The 23,651-nt window shown below is 45.9% G+C and overlaps 6 protein-coding genes across 6 annotated transcripts; 3 read left to right on the forward strand and 3 right to left on the reverse strand.

The window, feature by feature from the left end:
- Nucleotides 1-3,044: 3,044 nt before the first annotated feature.
- HO173_008834 (uncharacterized protein) lies at nt 3,045-4,404 on the forward strand (the record flags this gene model as incomplete). Its single annotated transcript, XM_037310730.1, has 3 exons — nt 3,045-3,098; nt 3,161-3,241; nt 3,400-4,404. The coding sequence occupies 3 exons, from the start codon at nt 3,045-3,047 to the stop codon at nt 4,402-4,404; spliced, it is 1,140 nt and encodes a 379-aa protein (XP_037162294.1).
- A 572-nt stretch (nt 4,405-4,976) lies between these two features.
- Nucleotides 4,977-7,707, reverse strand: HO173_008835 (uncharacterized protein; the record flags this gene model as incomplete). The annotated part of the gene is made up of 3 exons (XM_037310731.1): nt 4,977-6,136; nt 6,212-6,975; nt 7,136-7,707. 3 exons carry the CDS (start codon nt 7,705-7,707, stop codon nt 4,977-4,979), a joined length of 2,496 nt encoding a protein of 831 aa, XP_037162295.1.
- A 660-nt stretch (nt 7,708-8,367) lies between these two features.
- HO173_008836 (uncharacterized protein) lies at nt 8,368-10,107 on the reverse strand (the record flags this gene model as incomplete). Its single annotated transcript, XM_037310732.1, has 3 exons — nt 8,368-8,628; nt 8,687-9,579; nt 9,639-10,107. 3 exons carry the CDS (start codon nt 10,105-10,107, stop codon nt 8,368-8,370), a joined length of 1,623 nt encoding a protein of 540 aa, XP_037162296.1.
- A 2,725-nt stretch (nt 10,108-12,832) lies between these two features.
- On the forward strand, nt 12,833-13,318 carry HO173_008837 (uncharacterized protein; the record flags this gene model as incomplete). Its single annotated transcript, XM_037310733.1, has 2 exons — nt 12,833-12,837; nt 13,120-13,318. 2 exons carry the CDS (start codon nt 12,833-12,835, stop codon nt 13,316-13,318), a joined length of 204 nt encoding a protein of 67 aa, XP_037162297.1.
- A 1,181-nt stretch (nt 13,319-14,499) lies between these two features.
- Nucleotides 14,500-17,307, forward strand: HO173_008838 (uncharacterized protein; the record flags this gene model as incomplete). Its single annotated transcript, XM_037310734.1, has 1 exon — nt 14,500-17,307. One exon carries the CDS (start codon nt 14,500-14,502, stop codon nt 17,305-17,307), a length of 2,808 nt encoding a protein of 935 aa, XP_037162298.1.
- Nucleotides 17,308-20,880: 3,573 nt separating this feature from the next.
- On the reverse strand, nt 20,881-23,050 carry HO173_008839 (uncharacterized protein; the record flags this gene model as incomplete). The annotated part of the gene is made up of 5 exons (XM_037310735.1): nt 20,881-21,639; nt 21,692-21,802; nt 21,853-22,822; nt 22,878-22,890; nt 22,993-23,050. 5 exons carry the CDS (start codon nt 23,048-23,050, stop codon nt 20,881-20,883), a joined length of 1,911 nt encoding a protein of 636 aa, XP_037162299.1.
- Nucleotides 23,051-23,651: the final 601 nt, after the last annotated feature.

Raw genomic sequence — 23,651 nt, forward strand, 5'->3', positions numbered from 1 at the left:
CGTTCTTCTTAATTCTATTTAAAATTATATTTTTATATTTTTCTCGTCTTAAAATAAAGTATTTAATTATTAAAATAAAATAGCTTTTCGAAAATAAGTTAAAAGATTTATATATATAATATTCTCTTCTTTAATTATAATATAATCTTTTATATATTAATAAAAAAAAATACTTCTTAATATATAATTTCTTTATTATTAAAAATAATATTATTAATATTATATAATTCTTTAAAATCTAAATAAAAGAATCTTAGATTAAAGATATAAAAATTATTATTAAATCTCTTCGAAGTAGCTTACTTAAAAGATTTTAAAAAACTTTATAAATCTATTAAATCTATAATATTAAAAGAAGATTATAAATTACTTAAAGTTATTTATATAATCTATAATATAATCTATTATATTATTAAATTTACTTTTATAAATAAAGATAATATTTATTAAAAACTCTCTTAATTTTATAAAAATTAATTTTTATTAAAATTAAATTTTAAAATAATATTTTCTAAATTAAAAGCTTCTAATTAATTAAAAATCGATTTATTAAATCTATTATTAAAAAAATCCTATATTTAGAAAATTTTAATATTCTTTATTATTATTTTTCGATATTTTATTAAATATAATTTAATTTAATAGAAAGAGAATTTTATTTACTAAATTTATAGTTATATAGAAATTCTAGAAATTTAATATATTTAATCTTTTTAAAGCTTAATTTATTTTTAATATAAAATTTAAAAAAAATAAAAATAAAAATAAAGATTAAGATTAATAAAAAGATTAAATTTTTTATATAAATATTATAAATAATAATAAAAAAAATTAATAAGTCTTTTTTCTTTATCTTTATTAAGCTTAAAAAAAAAGTTCTATTATTAAGATAAGAAGATTAAATTATTTTAAAAAAAGAAGAAGATAATAACTCTAAAAAGATATTTATATAATCTCTTAAATTAAACCTTAAATATTTAAAAATAAAGCTATTTTTAAACTTAAGTCGAGCTATTTTAACTTACTAGATAAGAAAGTAATTACTATTTATATAATAATAAATTTTATATATAAAGATAATAATTACTCTTATTAGAATACTTATAAATTTAAAATTATAATTTTAAAAAGAGAATAAATAAGAAGTTTTTCTAATCGAGTAATTTTCGAAGAAGAAATCGAGTTAATACTCTAAAATCGATTTTATTAAATATATAAACTTTAATTACGTAGAATATTAATAGATAAATTATAAATCTATATAATCGATTTAATAATCCAATAATAATTCTTATTAAAAATTTACTTATAGAGTTTAGATTTTTTTATTAAAAAAATTTAAAATTAAAAGATAAGTAAAATCGTTAAATTTAATAGAATAGATTTTCTAACTTTATTAATTATAAATAATTATACTCTATTATAAAAAGATATAGAAAGAATATAAAAAGAAAGATTTATTAAGAAGAAAGAAAAGTATTAAAAATAAGAGATAAATTTTCTTTAAGAGAAGAAAAGTTATTTAAAAAGATAGGGAAATTAAGTAGCTCTTATAGCGATTCTTTCTTTTAAGAAAGATTCTTTTTTTTAAAAAAGTAATAGAAGTAAAACTTTTTAATATAAAAATAGTATCTTTAATACGAAAAATAATAAGAATAGTAATTAAAGAATATAGAAAAGTTATATATTATTATTAATTATTAAAGATACTATATAAAAAGTATATATATATTTCTAAAAAGAAGTTTTATAAAGAAGGAAAAGATAATTCTTAATTTTAATTATAATTAATTAATTAATTGATTAAGCTAAAGCTATAAACGTTCTTAAAGAAAGAAAAGAAAGTGATATATCAAGTGACGCTAGTAAGGTTTCTCGAAGAAAGGAAAGGAAGTAATAGTTCTTACGCTATGTCGGGAACGTAATAAATAACCTATATATTCTTATATATCTTCTCTTTATAAAATAATTAAAATGCTTAATTCAGGCCTTATATAGATTATCGTTTACGTATTCGATATTATTAATATTCTATAAAGTATCGAGATTAAGACTCTCTTAAAATTAATTATCTAGATATTATTTCTTAGTTAAAATTAATATCGAGAAAAGCGTATAATCTAAGCTACTAATATACTTAATTAATATAATATACTCTCTATTATTTATATTCGTTTAATAAAATAGAAATTCTCTTTCTTTTATAATAATCTATTAACTCTTATCTATTTTAATTTAAAATTTAATCTTATTAAAATTATAGATATTCTCTATTTATACTTTAAACTCTTAATAAATACTTTAAAAACGTTAAAATTAGTTCTAAATAGCTTCTAATTTATATATATTCTTTCATTAAGCTATAAGAGACTTTTATTTATATATCTTATATTAAGAATTATACTTTAAAAATTATATAGATTAATAATTATCTACGTATTTAGATAGATTAAAGTACTCGCGAAGAATAAAATTTATAACTCTTTTAAATATCGAACGACTATAAGATATTTTTAATTTATCGAGTTATTATATATATTAATAAAGAGTCTATTTTTTTTTTTTAGTTTTTTGGATATATAATCTATAGGCGAAGTAACGTTATATTTTATTTCGAGAATAATAGTAATTAAAGTCTTCTAAATATTTTTCTAATTATAACGATATTATAAGTTAGATATAATTGTAGTTATAATAGATAGATAGGGAATAAAAAATTTAAATTTTTAAAAAAATGGTATTGAGGGAGCCTTAGGGTGGGGGGGGCCCCAAAAAAAATAAAAATTTTCCCCAAAAAAAAAAATTTTTTAATAAATTTTAGTGTTCATTCACACACAAATTGATGCTTAACCTTAAAAATTTCACCTTATCGATAAGCTTTGGAGGCTTTGCCTCGGCAAGAATACTCATAGCATCATCCCACTTCTATGATACATCCCCTACTCTGTACCCAACCCTTTCATGTTCTCTTCGAACTGATCAAATTCAGCCAAAATCCTCGTATATATCTCATCGCCTCCAGCTACGGGTCAGCATTCTGGACCATGCCTCACCAAAATCCCCCAAAGGTCGTCCTTTTCGATATTGGCGGTGTTTGTGTACGCTCATAATCATCACTTCCGCTAGAGGACAGCTTCTCTGATTCTAATCCATTTTCCAGGTACTCTCTCCTTTCCAAGGCATAGTCGACTTCGAACGTAAGAACGGTTTGCCAGCGGATTGGGTCAACTACGCAATTCGAGTACGTACATTCCTGAGATCATCTTTCCTGTTTGGTATTGGAATTGAGTCATAATAAATTATGTTTCGGGAGCGAGAGGACCTCTCTACTTCCGGGACCGGTCTTGCAAATCCATCTTCCACCCCGAACGAGCAATGTTGACTCGGAAATCTGCGTAGTACAGTTCCCCCAATGGCTACTGGCAGCGTCTCGAACGCGGAGAACTCAAGATGGATGCAGAATTCTTTAAAGGCTTCACGGCAGATCTCCATAATAAGAACGCCTGGAAGGAGTTTCACACAAGTTTTAGGAACGAGAAGAAGAAGCTGAAGGACATGGCTAATCCTACGCAGCTGGGGGATCACGTTAGCTTGAAGGCCGAAACCGCAGATTCCAAGCCTACAGATAATGATCGAGGAGCACAGTCCTCGGCCTCCAAGCAGAAATCATCAGGGAATGATCCAAACAACGGAAAGCCTTCACTTTCGAAGCTGGCGAAAGATACCACAATTGGAGACCCTGTCAGCATGGAATCCGAGGACGTGGTTGAATCGTCCGCCAAAGGCAAGATCAACGAAGACTCGACACCCAGAGAAAAAGTTGTTTCTCCTTCGTCACTCAGCAATTCCGAAGCTTCGCCCGCTCCCATTCCCTCAATCGATGGCGAGTTCCTCTTCTGGTCTATGATGAGTGCTTCACGTCATCCCGATCCCTACGTCTTTCCGGCGCTTGAACGACTATCGAGCCAGGAAAATCGTCCTATCATTGGGGCTCTCTCCAACACGGTCATCTATCCGCCGGGTCATCCTTGGAGCAGAAAGGAGCTTTCTGATTCCTCCAATCCGAAAGTTGCAGACGCCTTCTTATTCAATCCCAAGAGCTACTTCGACGTCTATATCGCCAGTGCGGAAGTTGGCATGCGAAAACCTTCACGCGATATATATGACCTTGCCATTCAGCGCTTAGATGAGTTTGACAAGCAGAAAGGTGGGAAAGGGATCAACCCGGAAGATGTCGTCTTTCTGGACGACATTGGGGAGAATTTGAAGATGGCAAGGGAGGTGGGAATGAAAACGATCAAGGTGCAATTAGGCAAAACCTGGAGAGCTGTGAAGGAGTTGGAGGGAATTTTGGGACACGGTGTGGATTTGATGGACGAAAAGACTCGGAGGGCGAGACTGTAAGGTAGGAGACCGTTGGAGAATGACAATCGTGGCAACTCGCAAGCTTTGGACTTCAAAAGCCGGACGCACTGGCAGATGAACGAGCAGTTGTAAGGGTATTCTACAGCTCCGGCAAAGCTTCCCAGCTTCTTGGCTTGATACCCATAATCGTGCCGAGATGGAAAAGCCCAACGCTCAAGACCGGCGATTTCTTCAACAAAGTGCCTGAAGCTCACATTGTCATTTCTGTCTTAAAGGAAAATGTTGTTGTGTTCGAAGAAGACTGGAAGCGTTTCCGTTGCATCCGGACATAGATAGACCAAAATTTAGATTTGAATGTCGCAATAAGTTGCGTGTGATCTTTGACCTGTAAGTTGATTATATGCAGCAACTCCAAGAGATGACCCAGTAGATCCTCTTTTGGTCCTAGTCATCGATCCCGATATGCCATTTCGCCGCTCGTGGACTCGTCATTTGCCATAAAAGTCTCACACAAAACCATGCACCAACATTTCCTTCTCATACCGGAAAATGTTCCTGGAAGTTGCAGAGTAGAAGCTTTCAAGATTCGATTTGGTCCACTAGAGTTTGAGTTACTCTCGAACGTAGACAGGTGCTTTCACGAGCACACTTCGGCCCCTGACCTCAACGGCCATGAATGTGGAGAATCTGACTCTATCCTCTTTTGGTGGACTCGGTTGTTGTTGCACTTGTCCCTGCCCCTGTTGCGGTTGTGGGCCTGTAGATGCTCCCGAGACACTACCTTTTTTCCCAGCTGCGCCGCCCATGAAACCAGTGAACATTCCTTTCTTCTTTCCTTGTACCGCCTGTTGCTGTTGCTGCTGCTGCTGCTGGGCTTGCTGCTGCATCGCTATCTCTTTAGCAGTCTCATCGTTGCCATTCCCGTTGCTAGTGGCGGTATCACGACTTTCGATAGATCCGGTCTCCTCAGTCTGCTTCGAAATGATGCTCCCGCCGTCGCCGTCCGTAGGTCCTTCGCCTGGATTCGTCAAGGCGGGTAATCCGACCTCAACTTTCATCCAGGCTTCTTGCACAAAGACGCCAGGGGTGACATACTCGACAAACACGTCTCGGCTTTCTAGCGGCAAGTTGGCAGCTATGCCGACAGCAAGCTCTACAATCATTGATACGCCACCTTCAAGACCTGGTGGCGAAGGTTCTTTCAACATCATCGAGAGGCTAGCTGTCAATTTCTCAACGAGTGATTCTGTTAACGAAGCCCGATTTTCGCCTGCTTGAGAAGATGACAGGACTTCTTGTAGGCCATCTAGAGTAGCTAGACGCCAATTCGAGATCCTGGCTAGAAGAGAGTCCTTTTCTTCCTCTGAAGGGGTTGGAGCAGCAAAACGGCGAAGGTTTTTTTCTATTATTTTGAGCTGGGCTGAGAAACCGGGTTCCAGCGAGGGATGAAAGTAGCGTTCTAGTAGCTCGTCTACGAGCCATCGAGATATGCAAGCACGGCCGACAGCTGTCATCTCTTTTGTTGGCTGAGTTGCAGCGTCCCGATTGACATACGGTGCAAGCCAGGGCGGGATAGACCGCCAGTCGCGGCGGATGTTGAAAGCGAGGTTGTTGATAGCGCCGTCAAGGCGTTGAAACCTGTTCGAGTACTCGTTATCGTCTAATGAAGTGCGGGATTGTGATAGGCGCTGATGAGCAAGCGTGTTCTGAAGCTGTTGGACTTGGGCGTCTTTGTCAAAGTAGTATTTCTTTACTTTGCGATATTTGTCCTCTGTCAAGTTTTGTTTAGTCTGGAATCATGAACCACAACCGTATGATAAGAATTGGAATGTAATGATAAACTTACGTAATTCATCATGACGATTAAGCAATTGTGCAACGTCTAGGCCTGATAGATCATCTCGAGACCTATTTGGAGGCGGTGTAGTTCGACCTTCCTGTTGCGTCATTGGCGAGGGTTGAGCGTTTCCCCTATAGCTTTGACCTTGCGGGGCTAGCTGAGCGCTGTACTGTGGGGGTGCGTTGGAGGGCAGATTTGGGCCTTGCTGGACACCTTGATTGTAGTGTTGATAGTTGCCCCCTTCCCGACCCTGACCTCCTGACGACGAACTTTGCTGAGTCGCCTCGCTTGAGCGTCTGGTTGGAGGGGCTTGCTGAGTTGGCGGCGGTCCCATTGAGCCCTGCATATATGTACCCGGGGAAACCTGACTCTGCTCTTGTTTCTTTTGATGAGAATCCGAGGCTCGCGGATACTGGACAACAGGGGGAGGCTCTAGCGACTGTGCCGATGATGGTCTGCTAGTCTGATCTTGGTATAATTGCTGAAGCGCCTCGTGCGCCCTATGAGCAAAGGGATGACTGGATGTCGAGGTCGCGGAAGAAGGAGAAGGGTGATATGACGAAGGCTGGTGGCGAGCAGTTTTGGGTGACTGAGAAGAAGACTGACGCTCCAAAGGCTGCCGAGTTGCTGAATCCGAGACTAAAGCTTGCTGCGTTAACCTGCCGTAGAGATATTCCTCGTGAGTAAGAGGCGGTGGGAAACCTGGAGATCGCAGTGGGTCTTTCTCTGACGCCGTGTACTGGGCATACGAGGTGCGGAAAGCGGCCCCACTGTCAAAGCTTTCGAAATCAGCATATCTTCTTCGAGATGGTTTCTAACTTGTGGGACAAGTCTTGAGTGTTAGGCGAAGATACCAATCCCCCGGCCTCCCTTGTGACTCAAATCTTTGTATCCAATCCATCAGGAAGGAATCACTCTGTGAAGACGTACCTTTCTGGCTCTTCCTCGTCGTCCAAAGGATTCGAGGCAGACCAGCGCTCTTGCTCGGTACGGTTGCGAGCGTCGGTGATGTGGGACTCTGGCTGTTGGTGCTGGCCCTTCCTCACAGATGTGCTCCTCCCAACCTTTTCAAGCTTGTCTTTGTTGATCTCTTTGGATGAACCTCCGAGTCCAAAGAACCTCCTCTTTTTCTGCTCCGCTTTGTGCACTGGAGCTCTTGGAGATTGTTGGTAATAACGGTCTGGGTTGTCGTCCTCGACCGCGGAATTTGGCGTGCTGTGAAGGCTGATCGGTGGCTGGGTAGTAGTATTGAGCAGGGTTGGGAGCCGATGACTCTGGGACCTTGTGGGACCAGATACCAATTGACTCTGGGGTCTCGTTGGACCAGATGCCAATTGATAGAATCCTGCTTCTTCTGAACGAGGTGGTAGCCCCTCGTCGTGGACGTGATCCGACGTCGTGAAGTGGGGGGTATCGGCGTCTCTCTCGTCTTGCGAGCCCACTGAGATCTCTGAACGGCTGGTGTTCCTATGCGAATGGAAAAAGGTTGACTTAGATGGCATTGTTCGCGCAAGGGCAAGGGGGAGAGGTTAAAGGTCGAGCATCGATTAATTCAGCCGGGCCTTGTCTATTTTGGAGGCTGACAAGATTAACATTTTGTGAGGGCATGACAGCAGATTGAATACGCACTATTACTCTATTTTCCAGTGGACCTGAGAATAGTAATAAGTAGGTAGAATACGATATGGCAAAGCCACGGGTCAACACTTGCAAAGATGAAACAAGCAATTACTTGCGGTATGCAAGCCATAATGGGGCTGTGTATTTACATACTGCACATAGGTAGTGAGCCTTTCATTTCCCAGCTTACAACCGAATGAGCATATATAAAGGCCCTTGACTAACCATGAGCATCTGTCTACTGAATCGTACGCTTGAACTTCCCTAGTAAGGACTGCATTCGTGGTGTTTGAAAGAGAGCAGACTCCGGAAAATGCTTCACCATACGCCTCACTGGAGTCGCCGTGAACATCTCTCCACATACAGAAACGGCTTTGGCATGCTATGAATATCTATTACTTGGTGCAAAGTACCTAAACAGAATCGTATTTATACGAGTATGGCCTACCGACTACTGTGCTATGCGCCCGTACCCCCTCGTATCCTTTCCAGTCAACCCTAACGTTAACGTATCCAATGCTTACAGCCCCAAGAATAGGATTTTACATCCACTCACCGCTCAGCCAACGGTTGAAGAAGTCTAAGCTGGCCTCTGGCTGATCCAGAGGAACCATGTGGCCTCCAGCGTGAAGTCTCATGAATGTGAGATTACCGTTGTTCTTGACTTCGCCAATCTTTCGGCCGTCACCGCCGAGCTTCAAATCCTCGAGTGCCACTTTGTTGTAAGCCTCCTGCCCAGGCCATTCGAGAGCCTCAGTCCAAGCTTGGTTTCCAAGCCAGTTGCAAATAAAGTCCGCATCACCCTGGGCCAAGGGTTAGTATCCGCTGAACGCAATGTTATTTGCTATGTCAGGAACTTACGGCGTAAATCAGTATGGGCATCTTTTCAAGGATCCCTGGCACCAAGCGGTGAAAAGGCATCATCCAATCACCAGCAAACAAAAAGTTACGGTTGACATCGAAATTGCAGCCGTCGTAGCTGTCAACCTCTGCGCCGAGTGCTTCCATAACCTCTGGCTTGTTGAGCCATTTGCTGATCCATCCAAGTTGACTGTAACAGAGCGATCCATCTTCGCATGGCACGCGGACATCGTATGGGTTCTGTCCTGTTCGCTGGTAGGGTCCGATGATGGCGTTGTTGCAGTAGACAGCCGCGGGAACACATGACCAGACGCTCTCGCTGTTGTAGCAGCCTTCGATGAGTGACTGGCATCGAGGGAGCGAGTTGTCCATTCCCTGGCACTGGCTCTCTTCCACAACGGCTGGCCAGCCACCATCGCCGCAAGCCATAGGCCTGTAGTATTCGTATTGCGTGAGACCGTCGGTAAGACCATTACCGATCAGGATAGATTTGAGGTTAATGTTTCTCTTCTTGTGACTCATGATCTCGGATGTAAACACAGGAATGTAATGTCCAGCATACGACTCTCCGGCAATATGAAAGTCTTGATGGGCGTATTGGGGAAATTGCTTGAAGAAGAGGGTGAGCAAAGCGTATACATCCTTGCCAGCAGCGATGGTATCGCTGACTGAGCCTCCGCTGTACGAATAGCCTGTATTTACAGGCTGGTCGAGGAAGATTACGGAAGCGTTCGAGTTCCACGAATATGGGTTGTGGACAATGTTCAGCTTATCGTCAATGGAGGCCGGACCGAGCTCGAGGAAGAGACCCGTCAATGAACTGCATCCTGGTCCTCCGTTGAGCCATAGAACCACGGGATCGTTCTCAGGATCGTTTCGAGATTCAAAGAACCCTAGGTCGAGCCATCAGAAAGACCAACGACATGGGGGAAACAAGCTTCTGGGAACATACAATAGAACAGATGCTTGTCGTTGTCGTTGTCATCAAGATAACCGCTGTACTGCTTCACTTTCGGATCCACTCCAAGTAAGCCCGGGTCAACACCTTTGGCTCTCAAGTCATAAGCACTGAGCTTTCCATCGATTTCCCTCTCTTGCTCGCCGTTCTCGTTCTCAATCCATACGCTCTGGACATCGGCGCCGCGAATAATGTGATCCCAGTGGCTGTCTGGTCGGCGATCGTGCTTCTTGGGAGTGGAAATGAAGCTGGCTTCGTCCATAGCTCCCGGAAACATCATGGCAACCTCATCCCAAACGGCTCGGGTTTCTTTGTTGAGGTACTTCAAGGAGTTTTTGAGATCCTTGAGGGGTTTTGTCCAGGCATCTTGTAGCTGTTGTGGCGCTTGGTCTTGAAGAGGAACTTGCTGCCGTATTGACGCAGCACATGCTCCCACGAGGAAAGACGAGACAAAGAATTTCATATTGAGGAAGAGACGTTAGCTGTTAGACAGCAGTAGAATTTGTATGAAGTGAATTCAGATCGATAAATAATGGTCATAAGTGTCTGGTAAAGAGAGATTACGCTTTTGGAGCTGCCTGGCAACGATCAAGGCTTGGCAGGGTCTCACTTGCATGACGACATAAGTATGCTCGATATGTGACTTGAGCACGAGACGTTTTCTCACCATCCGAATTTTGCCAAGCTAGAAATTTACTCGCTATGTACCATATGTAAGCCTCGAAATGGTGATATCCAATCCTTTTCAGCTAATCCGAGACAATGATCCAATACCGATATTCCATTCCTGGTCAGGAGTCAGGACATCCTTGGAGCCACAGTCACAAGTTTTCTCCAAATATTACGCTACGTGTTTCGAATGCCAACAGGTTTCACTACAACTAGATCTTCAAACAAACGGTCTAGTTATTGAATGAATAGCTTCCGTCAGTTGAGCGATGTACCATTATTGACAACCCCGTGACGTGATCAATGGCAGCATTGATGTGCTCGAGTTGTGCCCTCGAGATATTCCAGGTACATAGCTCACAGCAGACGAATTCCAAATGATTGTCATCCTCATGATCTGATCAAGTCACTGAGCTCATTGCCCAGCATATCAGCCCTTAAGGTCGCCCTTTGACAATACACCGAGCAGCATTCATGCTCACTGATCCATCTGCTTGAGACGGTCTGTGGCATATTCCTGAGATACATCGGGATTCTTGGTGGTACTGAAGTAATATCAGCTGTGTCAACCTTTTAGGGGTATGCAGCTCACGCTTTGAACCACCGAGCATTGTTCTGAGGGTTTCACCTGTTATTGATGTTGCTTTCAATTTCGCCTTCTCTGTATTTCTGGGGGACAACCTCCTTGGGCTGCTTTCTGAACTTTACAGCGACGTCTTAACAGCACGTCAGTATGGATGAATGATCCAGTGAGCCGTGTTTTATACAGGGATTGTTGAAGTTAGCCTTGTGGCCGCCGATGACATTGCCTGGGCTCGACCTCGTGGCTGGGGTCTGTATCTTCGGCTTGGGGGGTCGAAATGGGTTGTATAGTAAGTTTGGTTGGTCGTCAATTGGAACCTAGATGGAAGGAGACGGTGTAGATGGGTTCCAAAGTTCCCAAGGTCAAGTTTGACCCCTGACCGTTATAACGATATCACATTTTCTGTTTTGCTGCTTAAGAGGCAGGTGGCTGAGCAACACGGACCCGTCTGGTTGGCATTGGACACGTCTGAGTAACTGAGGCAAGGGACTTCTGCGAACGACTCTCGACCATCATGAGATCACTAAGTTAACCTTGGCCAAACAACAAGAGTGTGGGAGCAAATTTCCAAGACCTCATACTCCGGACAAAAGCTCAGTCCAATCTCATGACTAGGCCTTGTCCGCTTCGTAGAGTCCACTTTGGGCACTCAAAGAGGGTTCTGCGGTCTTGTACTCGGATGCGATGGAGCTTTGCCAAAACTCGAGCGACCCCCCCCCCCCCCCCCCCTTCCCCCCAAACTTTTCCTATCGCCAGCAAACACTCTGAAGAACAAAGATCCCCTTCTGCAATGCGTGTCGCCTACAGACACCTACTCTACACCTAGCAAAGATGGACGTTAATAACCCCCGGGATTCAAATATTTGCAATGAAGGAATTGGACGACCTTGTGCACGATAGGGATCTGTCAGTTGAGGATCGCGCTCTAAAGAGGGCTCTGAACTTCTGTGCTGCACACAGCCGGACGGGAAATATGAACTACAGGCCCGACGGTCTGACAGGTTTGGAGAGGATCTGATCGGCGGTGGAGACGGTGAAGAGCCAAGATTTCAAGATCGGTATTGAAATGAGCTACAAGATTGAGAGAGGGAGGCGAAAGAGGCAGCGAAAGGACGAGGGAAGAGGAAGGAGAAGGATTTGCTGGTTCTCGTAACGGACCTATCTGAGAATGAGGACTCCGAGGCCATGTCTACAACAAGCGAGAATGAGGACGAAGAGGACGAGTCTCCAAGCCAAGGAGATGACGAACCTGGACCAGCGTCATGTAATGGCAGGAAGTCCAATATTTCATTGCTGCTTCTAGATCCGGCCGGGGGGGGGGGTAAAATCCCATCTCCTTCGTGGCCAGATAGCGTCTGAGAGATTGATCGGACATCGTCATCAGGTTGCAGCTGTCAACGTTCAATTTCGGCGGCAATTATTGGAAATTTAGCGCTGTAAATGAGGAGAGCTCCACACCATCCTCTAAACAGCCTACATGTGAGATGAAGGTTGTCAATACAGTCGAGAGCCGAAAATTGATCTAAAATCCAAGATTCAGCTTTTGTTCTCGGCAGTAAATGCGGAAAACTTAGCGCCAAAATGTAAAGAGCTTCACACGCCGCGCCGCTCGCGTGTGCGGGATGCACTGTATGAAGAGGAATTTTGCAGACCGAGTTGAGGAAGGGAGAGACCGTTGCGATTGTAGGGGCCTTGGGCATTTAGGCTGCCAATTTGCAAAAGCGTTCGGACTAATGGTTGTAGGCAAATTGACGCGAGAGATGAAGGATTGGCATCGGCAAGAGATAGTGGAGCGGATGTTATAATAAATGCCAGACAAGAGAAAAGGAAGGTGATTGATGAAGTACTGAAGGTTACTCACGGAATGGGCGCAGATGCTACCGTGAATGTTTCTGACAATGGTCAAGCAGCGGCGCTGGCCTGCGCTGTGACGAAGATGCAGTACGTACTTTCGGAGCTCATTCCTTTCTTGGGCCAAACATTGAGTCCTGAGACGTGTTTTGCTAGTCCGTACTCTTGAAATACGTTCCTTCAAATAAGTAATACTGACTGCGAATCTGAAATCTAGTGGAACGATGGTTCAAATTGCTCAAGTAAATCCCCATCCGAAAATCGATTCTGGTATCCGTGGCCCTTGACATCTCTAAAGCCAACAGAAGCTTCCGTTTCCTTTAACGAGCTCGTTTTCCGTGACGTGAGAATTAAGGGTTCTCTTATCTGTAGCCGACTTGAAGCAGAGCGTATGCTCAAGATCTTTGCCGAGCACAATATCCCCGTCAAAACGAATCCGTACTTCGGTCTCAGGGAAATCCCAAAATTGGTTGAGCTCGCTCATAGCGGGAAGATGCAAGGGAAAGCCGTACTCATTGTTGATGAGGAGGAGATGAAAAGAATGAAGGAAGAGAAGACGGCTCTATCCTAATCATGATAATACTTGAGTCACCAAGCTGTACTTACCGGTTCAAGCTCCTAGAGACTTACAAACTGCAGCGCTCGTCAATATATCGGAGGGTACTTTATCCAAGCTAATGCCAGTCAGTCAAATGACTCTGTTGGAACCTAGCGATCACTTTGGACGTCCAGTCTGAAGGAGAAAAGTCTCTGGGCTCATAGCGGTCGCTGTAGCTGAGCTTTGCTTGGTCTCCAATACGTTTCGGCGCGTTCCAGCAGACGTACCCATTCAGTAGGTCTACCAGTAATAATGAAGCCAGTAAAAGCATGTGACCTCCAGGGAGTAATAATTGCTGCCGCCTCGATTGACGCTGTATCAAAGCAGACGTGCACGCTGGCTTCCGATAGAGCGTGGAATACAGTATTTCAGATGATCAGGCTCATACATTCTAGCAATTTCGGAAGACGATCTCTTCAGCGTGCATGGTGTCTTCGAATATGTACTGCTACGATCAATCAGCCTTATTTTAGCGTCTTCAAAACACTGTCCAATTCTTGGCGTTGGGTCCTGTCAGAAATAAAAAAACCGCTACATCATTGTACCAGCGCCAATAAGAATCGAACCTATTACGAATTAAGTACCCTCTAACCTCTGTCGCGCAGTGCATCGATTTAACCGTAAGTCGGACTATGAAGATTTCTGCGTTTGAATTAGTCTCTCTATCGTTGCGATCTCAATGCCGCTAAAATATCAAAAATCAGTACAAGAACAATTAATATAGATTTACAAGTACTCTGTACACTCTCTCCGGACCCTGGAATTTGAGCGAGGCGGATCACGTGTCAGAACTCTATGCCAAGATTCTGCCAGGATTTTGAATACACTTTTTGCATGGGATTATTAGCAAAGCGTGTTTCTAGAACCTACTGGAAAGCTCCTCGCTCCCACCCGACAGGTGCATCGACAGACAGCCCACGAGCTCAAGTAAAAGACTTGACTTTATAACTGACGACTTAATACTAATTCTTCGACCTTGAAAACACTTCATGTCATCTTGTTCCAAGTCCATTTTCATACACATCACAACGTTCGGGGGCCGAAAGAGCATCCACAAACACGCTTCGAACTCCACGAGCTACACAACGCGGATTGGGCTAGGCCCCATATCAATCTCCTAGTCATTCCACTCCAATCTACCTATAATCGTCACGATGGCATCGGGCATGAATTTCACAGACCGAGCTCAGAAGGCCCTCGCCGATGCCCATGAACTCGCCCAACAATACTCTCACTCCCAGATCCTGCCTCTTCACCTCGCTGTTTCCCTCCTTGACCCGCCAATCGACGAATCTAAAGACCAGCAGCAAGCCATGAACGCATCACATACATCAGGCTCATCACCACTCTTCCGCCAAGTCGTTGACCGTGCCCACGGAGATCCCCAAGCGCTTGATCGAGCAATGAAGAAAGCTCTTGTCAGGTTACCGAGTCAGGATCCGCCACCAGAGCACGTGTCAATATCTCCTCAATTCTCAAAGGTTTTGCGGAACGCGAGTGAATTGTCGAAGACCCAAAAGGATAGCTACATTGCAATTGACCACCTTATTCAATCCCTTTCGCAGGACTCTTCTATTGAACGATGTCTAGCAGACGCCAATGTCCCCAACACTAAGCTCATAGACTCTGCCATACTGCAGATCCGCGGGACGAAAAGAGTGGACTCAAAAACGGCGGATGCAGAACAGGAAAATGAGAATCTCAAGAAGTTCACCATAGACATGACTTCGTTGGCCAGGGAGGGTAAGATTGACCCAGTCATTGGTCGAGAGGAGGAAATCAGGCGAGTCATAAGGATACTGTCACGAAGGACGAAGAACAACCCTGTCTTGATTGGTGAGCCTGGTGTTGGAAAAACGACTGTCGTCGAAGGTCTGGCCTCGAGGATAGTCAATGCAGATGTACCAGCAAATCTGGCGGCCTGCAAGCTGCTCTCTCTTGACGTCGGATCATTGGTCGCGGGAAGCAAATACCGGGGAGAATTTGAAGAAAGAATGAAAGGCGTCCTGAAGGAGATAGAGGACTCAAAGGAGATGATAGTTCTCTTCGTTGATGAAATCCATCTATTGATGGGCGCCGGTTCGAGTGGAGAAGGCGGTATGGACGCGGCCAATCTGTTGAAACCCATGCTTGCAAGGGGTCAATTACACTGCATTGGCGCAACCACGCTTGCCGAATATCGGAAATACATTGAAAAGGACCAGGCGTTCGAGCGTAGATTTCAGCAGGTTTTGGTCAAAGAGCCGACGATACCAGAGACGATCTCAATTCTCCGCGGCCTAAAAGAAAAGTATGAAGTTCACCACGGTGTCAACATCCTTGACGGGGCTATTGTGGCAGCAGCTACCCTTGCCGCTCGATACCTGACTGCCCGAAGACTACCCGACTCAGCTGTTGACCTGATTGACGAAGCGGCAGCGGCTGTTAGAGTTACTCGGGAATCGCAACCAGAGGCCCTCGACACTATGGAGCGTAAATTACGGCAGTTACAGATTGAAATACATGCTCTCGAGCGTGAAAAGGACGAAGCTGCTCGTTCTCGTCTTTTACAAGCACAGTCGGAAGCGGCAAACGTTGAAGAGGATCTCAAGCCCATGCGTGAGAAATACGAAACTGAAAAGCAGCGTAGCAAAGACATTCAAGAAGCAAAGATCAAATACGATCAGTTGAAAGTCAAGCAAGAAGAAGCCGAGCGGAACAAAGACCTACAGACCGCTTCGGACCTCCTCTACTATGCTATGCCCGACACCAAAGCTCGTATTGAGCAACTCGAAGCCGACCGTGCCCGTGCGGATGCTGAGCTTTACAAACGCCGCGGGTCTGAGGGTGTTGAGGAAGCTATGCTCACAGATTCAGTGGGGCCTGATCAAATCAATGAGATTGTGGCTCGCTGGACAGGAATACCAGTGACACGCCTTCGAACTTCGGAGAAGGATAAGCTTCTCCAAATGGAGAAGCACCTGGGCAAGGTAGTCGTGGGTCAGAAGGAAGCTGTCACGTCTGTATCGAACGCCATCCGTCTCCAGCGCTCCGGTCTTAGTAATCCCAATCAGCCACCCTCATTCCTCTTCTGTGGCCCGTCTGGTACAGGAAAGACGCTGCTCACGAAAGCTCTTGCGGAGTTTCTCTTTGACGACCCGAAATCCATGATCCGCTTCGACATGTCCGAGTATCAAGAGAGACATTCGCTCTCTCGAATGATCGGTGCACCTCCAGGCTATGTAGGCCATGATGCGGGAGGACAGCTTACGGAAGCCCTTCGCCGAAGGCCCTTCTCAATCCTCCTCTTTGACGAGGTGGAAAAAGCCGCGAAGGAGGTCCTCACTGTTATGTTGCAGCTCATGGACGACGGCCGTATAACGGACGGGCAGGGTCGCATCGTTGACGCTCGCAACTGTATCGTTGTCATGACGTCCAATCTTGGTGCCGAATACCTTGCTCGTCAGAATGCCCCTGACGGCAAAATTGATGCTACGACGCGCGAGATGGTCATGACTTCATTGCGAAATTACTTCTTACCGGAGTTCCTAAACCGCATATCCAGCATCGTCATTTTCAACCGCTTGACAAGGAAGGAGATCCGGAAGATCGTCGATGTGCGGTTGGTAGAGATACAGAAACGCCTTGTCCAAAATGACCGCAAAGTCACAATTTGGTGCTCAGACGAAGTGAAAGACTATCTTGGTTCCGCCGGGTACTCTCCAGCGTACGGCGCACGCCCTCTTGCTCGACTTATTGAGAAAGAGGTGCTGAACCGCATGGCAGTACTGATTCTCAGAGGTGGAATTCAAGATGGCGAAACTGCTCGGGTGGACATGGAGGATGGACGAGTCACTGTCCTTCCCAATCACGGCGACAGTGAAGACGAGGACGAGGACGCAATGGTTGACGGAGACGAAGCGGAGGATGACGCGGTGGAGATGCTTCAGGACGGGACTGGGGACATGGATCTTTACGAGTGAGGTGGAAATAGTTTGGCGGGGAAGAGGGCCCCTTCCCTCCTGCTCTAGGTGCGAACCAAAAGGATGTATCTATCTTGGGGAAGTTGCACATAGCGATGACCGTCATGACTCTACATGATTACGATGAACGTCATGGGCCAGAGATAGGTGCCAGCCCACGTTTTATATTTTGCCTTCAGATTAGCATGTATCTAGCATTGATGCACCCATCAATTCGACTACTTCTTGGCTATTGGCCAATGCATGAGTCTTTTCGGGAGCTTTATCCTTCGTCTCAATCTTTCTCCAGTGCCCGGCCGGCGCTGGCCGGAGCAAAAGCTAGAGCAATCACAGAGACGAAGGGGAAGATGTAGATTCGGTAGCATTGATCGTTGCGTCCCGATCCATCCCGAATCTTTCATACCACCATGTGAACCTGGAGGACGCCTTCATGGTAGGTAGACAATCTTGTTCACCAAAGCTCGAGGTGGTCAAGCCATTGCAAGGTGGAGGAGCACCATGGCGGAGAGCTACGTCGTTACCATCCCTCCCTGCCCTTCAACTACGACGATTGGCCGGTGCCCGGCAGCGTGACTTGGGACGAGCGGTAGCATGGGTGTACTTTACTTCCCGCTCCCGTGAGCTTCGTATGCCTCCGTCTCGTTTCTCGATGCCACTTGATGGATCCTTTACGTCCCTCTCGTAGGCGATGCATGCACCACCCGGTCGTAAGCAACGGGCCATTTTCTGATCCCTTGAAGCCGATACAAGATCTCGGTAAATGACAGATGGACTTTTGCTGAACACCGTCGAGAAGAGAGACCCGCGCCAACATCAAGCAGAAGACCACTTCACTGCACTTCGCCCACCTGAGTTCGAAACGGTATACGGGGTGTGGACACGCTTTTTTGAAACCTCTAGGTGTTCTATTCACTGTGTGTGGCATAGCCACCGTTTGAGCAACATCTCACCTTCCCTGGCCTTCTCCGCCTCCGGAAGTGTCCGGAGGAACCGTCCCAAACGGCAAGTCCTTGTGCCTTTCCTCCCTTCCCCGATGCCGCTGAGCTGGCATCCTTGGAAAGCTGAAGAGCAGCGCATCATTAGCACTACCATCTCAATTTTCTTGATTTTTCGACCTGCAGTTGCACGACCACACAGCAGTGGTGGCAGCTCCCACCTGCACGCCCACAACTTTAAGCGACCGGTGGTCTTCCGAGAAATTCTTGGTAAATGGGAAGTGAGAAGAGCGGGGCGAGCAAAAGCTCATGGTGGTTAATGTTCGGATATATCGGCGCCGTGTCGCAGCGAGCTAGGCGTTCCACGGATAACCCCTTTGGTCGAAAAAGATTATCTTTGCTGAAACCTGACGCGGGCAGTAATTCAAGGCCACAGGGGTCCTGGAAATCCCAAAAGCGTCGAACCATCACGGCGGCAACATGATCTCAACCAATGGAACGCGTTGAATCCATGGGCCTATACAGATTCCACGGTGGGATGATAAGTCTCTTCGGGTTGCTGGGATCAATTTGGTGCCGAACAGGGTGCAGCTTCGGGCGCGCTATCCAGCCGACGAGGTAGGGAGCAATCTGTACTATCACTATTAAAGAAGAAAGCAGAAAGATTATGCGGGCTGAACGGGGAATTAAGCAGCATGGTCATGCCAATGAGCTGGAATCTGTAGGCAGAAAGTGGAAAGAGTGTACTGATAGAGTAAAGGCAAGGCACTGCAGAGGAGAAATGGTTGGAAACAGCGCAGGACGTTGGTTTGATCACCTGTCCATGTCATGCATAAAAACCTATGCACGACCAACGAGATGCAGACTAAGCAACGATCTTACCGCTTCGGGGATGGCGCTGACGACAGCTTGCATGCAGGGAAGATAGCCAATGATTGAATGGAACCAATGGTGCAAAAGAGAATCTGCAGAAAGGAGTAATATGACGCCCGTGCTCTCCAACTGCAAACCCATGAATGCAAGACGGCTGACTTGGCAAAAATGGTTGCCAAGCTATTCTGGAGTCGGCGTTAGGGAGTCAGGAAAGAAAGGTAATGGTATCCTGTTACTTTTCCCCTCGAATCTCTCGTGCAGTTCTCGTAGAAGCGGTGATGGAGACAGGATAGGAAAATCTTGCCTTGCTTGGAACGTCTTGATGAGATGATGTCTTTTCGCCTTGCCTTTCGTGGTAGCTACCTGGGTACCTACCATAAGTCGAGGCTCCGAGTCCGCCTCGAGTCGGCGCTTCCTAGATCAATGACACGGCCATGTGACCTAAACATAAAGGCCCATCCATGTTTGATGTTGTCTAGGTCCAGCTCCCAGATTCCCAGATTCCCAACGTCCGGCTCCACTTCCGTTATTGCTGTTGCTCGTCTTCTCCTGGTTTTTGGGCTGCCAAGGGGGAACAAGATGATCCTACGCGGAACCGATGTCCGAATGCGTCAAGAGGGAGCGAGATGAGCTGTAGCGGCAAGTTTATGCACCGGTCAGCATCAACGTACCAGTCGGTTCTCTCCGGCTCCAGATCCGTTTTATGTTTTGTCGCAGCAGATCTACGCTCAATTGAGGAAGGAGGACGACAGGAGGGAGGGTTTCATCCTACGTGTCTGGCGACACCGGACCGTTCAGGAAAGTCTTCGAGTCTAAAGTCGAGTCAATCTACATGAGCGCCGATCTCTTACCCGCTCGAAGGGTTGTGCATGGAAGTAAGTTTTTGTTTGTTTGTTTATTGGAACATGGAACATGGAAATATGTATGATAACATGGGGTGGATGTCGGTGTGAAAGAGAAGAATTGAAAAGGGATCAAATGAAAGAATTCAAAGGGAGATCCTACCGTAGCTCTATCTTCCAAGTTCCCAGCGACATCCGCCAAGCTTTCCAAGATGACTCATTAAACTTTGAGAGTATTCCTTTTCCTTGATCGGGAGAGGGGAGGGGGTTGCCCTTCTAGCCTATCTCCTAGAACGAACGGAAGAAAGGCCGATCACCAAAAAGTTTGCTCAAAAAATAAAAAATAAAAAGGCCGGTACTTGGCGATCGTCGTTTTTTCTGCAAAACGGAAATCCGCTAGAAGCAATCGTCCTGGACTTCTCGGCCTTCTAGAAGCCTCCTTACTCCGGGCTAGTGGGCCACGCCTTGTCGCATTTCCCGGGGGTCTGGAACTTGCGCGAGCCGACTTTCTCTTTCATCGTCATGACTTTACTATTCACGTCCTCAGGGAGCGCATGGACATTGTCACGCCGGTGCATCGGACGGTCTGGCTCGTGGAGACGGCAGCTGCTCCTCGCTTCGTGTTCATCGGATGGACATCGAGTCCCTTGGCTGGCACTGGACTAGGCTGCACAGAAAGCGGGACCGGGAAGGTCATTGGATAACGGACTATCTGTACAAGGTAGTCTATATAGCAAGAAAAAATCAGTGCGCCTCGTTATGAACATCCCAAGTCTATGGTCGTAGGAAACGCATGAGTCGCCCGGGTCTATCCCTTATGCTACCAAGAACATCGATCGAGGTCGGCAAGCAAAAATCAAAAACATTTTGTGGTATACCCCGCACGCCGGAAACAAGATACAAGTACAAGCAGGCTGTGATGATTAACCAAACAACACCTCTTTCGACATGGACTGCGCCACATCTCTCCACTCAACCTCACCGTGACCCGAGTCACTTCTCCGCCAGATCTCCTCACAGACCTCCCAAGCAGTGACAATGTTGTTCATGCCCTGCCTGGTTTCCAGGTGGCGGAAGACGGTTCGCGCAACGTTCCTGTCCACATCCTCCACCGCTTCGCAAGCAGCGGTGAAGAGAGGCCAGACTAGAGTCGCCATGGGACCAGAGAATATGACGACGCGGAGGCATGATTGCAGTGTCTGCTTGGTAGGCGTTTGCACTTTCGGATCCGAGCGAGGATAGGATAGGATCACGCGATAGAGAAAGACGAAAGAGGCCTGTTTGTGTGCTTCGGCGTTATTGAGAATAGATTGCAGGCGGGAGTCATCACCCGGATTCTCAATCGTAACCACCGAAGGCGGCAGTTTGGGAACCCACTGTTGCAGCGCGAGCTCAATGCTAGTCGTGTTGGTTTCGAAATCGGCTCGCAGATTATTGGCCTTGTCATGGCCAGGGCTCTGCAACTCTTCCTTGTCCAGATTTCGCTTGACATCTACCAGGCTGGCGAGTCGGTGGATGACGGGCCATAGGTCTGCCATGAGGCCGAAGAGAGTGTCCACCGACGCCATGGCTGAGCGGTCGTGAACAGAAACGAAATCTTGAGCCGAGGGTACGAGGATGGTCCCGGACATAGGGGAAGAGCCGAATGAGAGAGCGGAAGCCACATCGAAATACCGGAACGCCTATATACTGTAAGAAGGAAGTATGTTGTAGATGCGGATTGAGTCAGCTTACCCTTTCAAGGAAGATACTGGTCGGACCACGTTTCGCTCTCCGTTCCCGCATTATTGATAGTGCGCCTCTCAGATGACTGTTCAATACAGTAGAAGAGCCACTTCTCACGATCTGAAGAGTGTCAGCATGCCGTGGGAGGTTTTGGGGATGGAAAAACGAACTTCGTAATACAATAATAAGATAATGACGGCAAGAACTTCATCTCGGTTGCCTTCGTCCTTATGTGCTATGAGACCCGCGAGGCCTTGCAAAGCTTTCGAATGCAGATCAAGAGCCCTTTCTTCTACATGCAACCCCCGGTGCTCAAGATGCGCGCTTGAGATGGCGTAGATGGCATTGAGTAGAGGAGGGCTCTTTCGAGCCATGGGTAATACGAGCTGTCTGAAAGGGTTGCCCGAATCTTCTTTGAAAACGATGAGGTGGCTTAAGACGTTGCAAAAGTGATCTAAGAGACCTCTTCGAGATTCGCGACTGGTGTACTCCGAGTACGGAGGGAGACCGGGGGACTGAGCGTGGACGCTTGGGGTAAAGTCGTAGGGCGAGCCGGCAGATTGTGGGGAGAGAAAGGCGCTTGTAGGATCCGGATATGAGCTGCTCCGAGACAGGGCGGACGGCGGTGCCGTGAACATTTCTCTCGTGACCTGGACTATATCTGGATCGTAGGGTGGAGGGTCCTTGGAGAAGCCGTCTAGCGGGTCCATGTGAAGCTGTTTCACCTGGTCGAGGCTAGGGGAATGTCGCGCAAAGCTATCAAGAGATGTGAAAGGAGGAAGAGGGGAGTTCATGTCTCCAAAGGTGTCGCTGCCGCAGCTTGAAGCGGAATCACTGAAGACTGAATCGGCCGAATGGATTTCCCAATTCTCCGCGATAGCTGGAAGAGGCGGTGTTGGTGATCCAGATAAGATGGAGGAGCCGGAGCTTGAGTCTTGACGGAGAGCTTGGAGCCTGTCGTGGAAGCCATAGTGTTGACCTGGGGCCGTGGTCGGAGGTCTCATGCCCATGTGTTCGGGGTTGGAGACGGTCCTTCTCCTCTTCCGGGGCTTGACGGGCTCATATTCACACCTCAAGCCCCGTTCGAGGCAGCGATCACATTGCGGACGCTCTTCATTACACTTTTTCTTCTTCTCTTTGCTAAGCCATAGTAAGTATACTGGGAGACGTGTAATTGGTTTTCGGATTGGCTCACCAGTGTACACATCCTACAGCGAGCGGAAACATCCACGGTCAGCCCCGGCATGTCTTTTTTTTTTGAGGTACTTCTAATCAAGGACATAGGACGGCAAGATGTTATCGAAGCTTACCTGCTCGTGAGCGCCTCTTGGGAATCTTAGCTGGGACTGGTCTGTGGTAAAGCAACATCATGGAAGGTGAACAGTCAAACATGAAAAGGCGAGGTAGTCCCTGAGACCACAAATATCGATGATATCAAAGAATGTTTGGAGACACAGGGAGGGCGGGCTTTAAGACAGATTCTTGGAGATCAGTTGCTGATCAGGTCGAGGTTTATAGCTTAGTGACTTTGATACCACAGGATTGAGGCTTTAAGACGTAAAGGGTATAGAATCAGAATGATATAGGCGCAACGTTTTATACCGTTCACTGGGGGGTGAGGGATGGGGGATGGGGGATGGGTATGGGTATGGGGTTCTTTTAGTTGCGGGGGGGGGTGGAAAGGTATTAATTATTATTATGATGATTCCAATTTCCAGTGGTTGCAGAGTAGTACGGTACGTACCTTGAGGTCATGTATCTTAGAAAGAGGCAGATGAAATAAAATGTGGGGCAAGGGGGTGGATGATCAATATGCCGGGGTTCGGTAATACTAGTTTCGCTGCAAGCCCTTGAACAAAATGTTGCAGGGATGTTATTCCGTTTGATGCAGGAGTCAAGGAGACAAACGCGGGGGTTTAAGGGTAACAGGGGAGGGGAGGAGGGGGGGAGGAAACGTCATATTACTCGA

The sequence above is a fragment of the Letharia columbiana genome (genome assembly GCF_014066305.1).
Source record: "Letharia columbiana isolate WasteWater2 chromosome Unknown Sc0000035_s1, whole genome shotgun sequence".
Classification (NCBI taxonomy): domain Eukaryota; kingdom Fungi; phylum Ascomycota; class Lecanoromycetes; order Lecanorales; family Parmeliaceae; genus Letharia; species Letharia columbiana.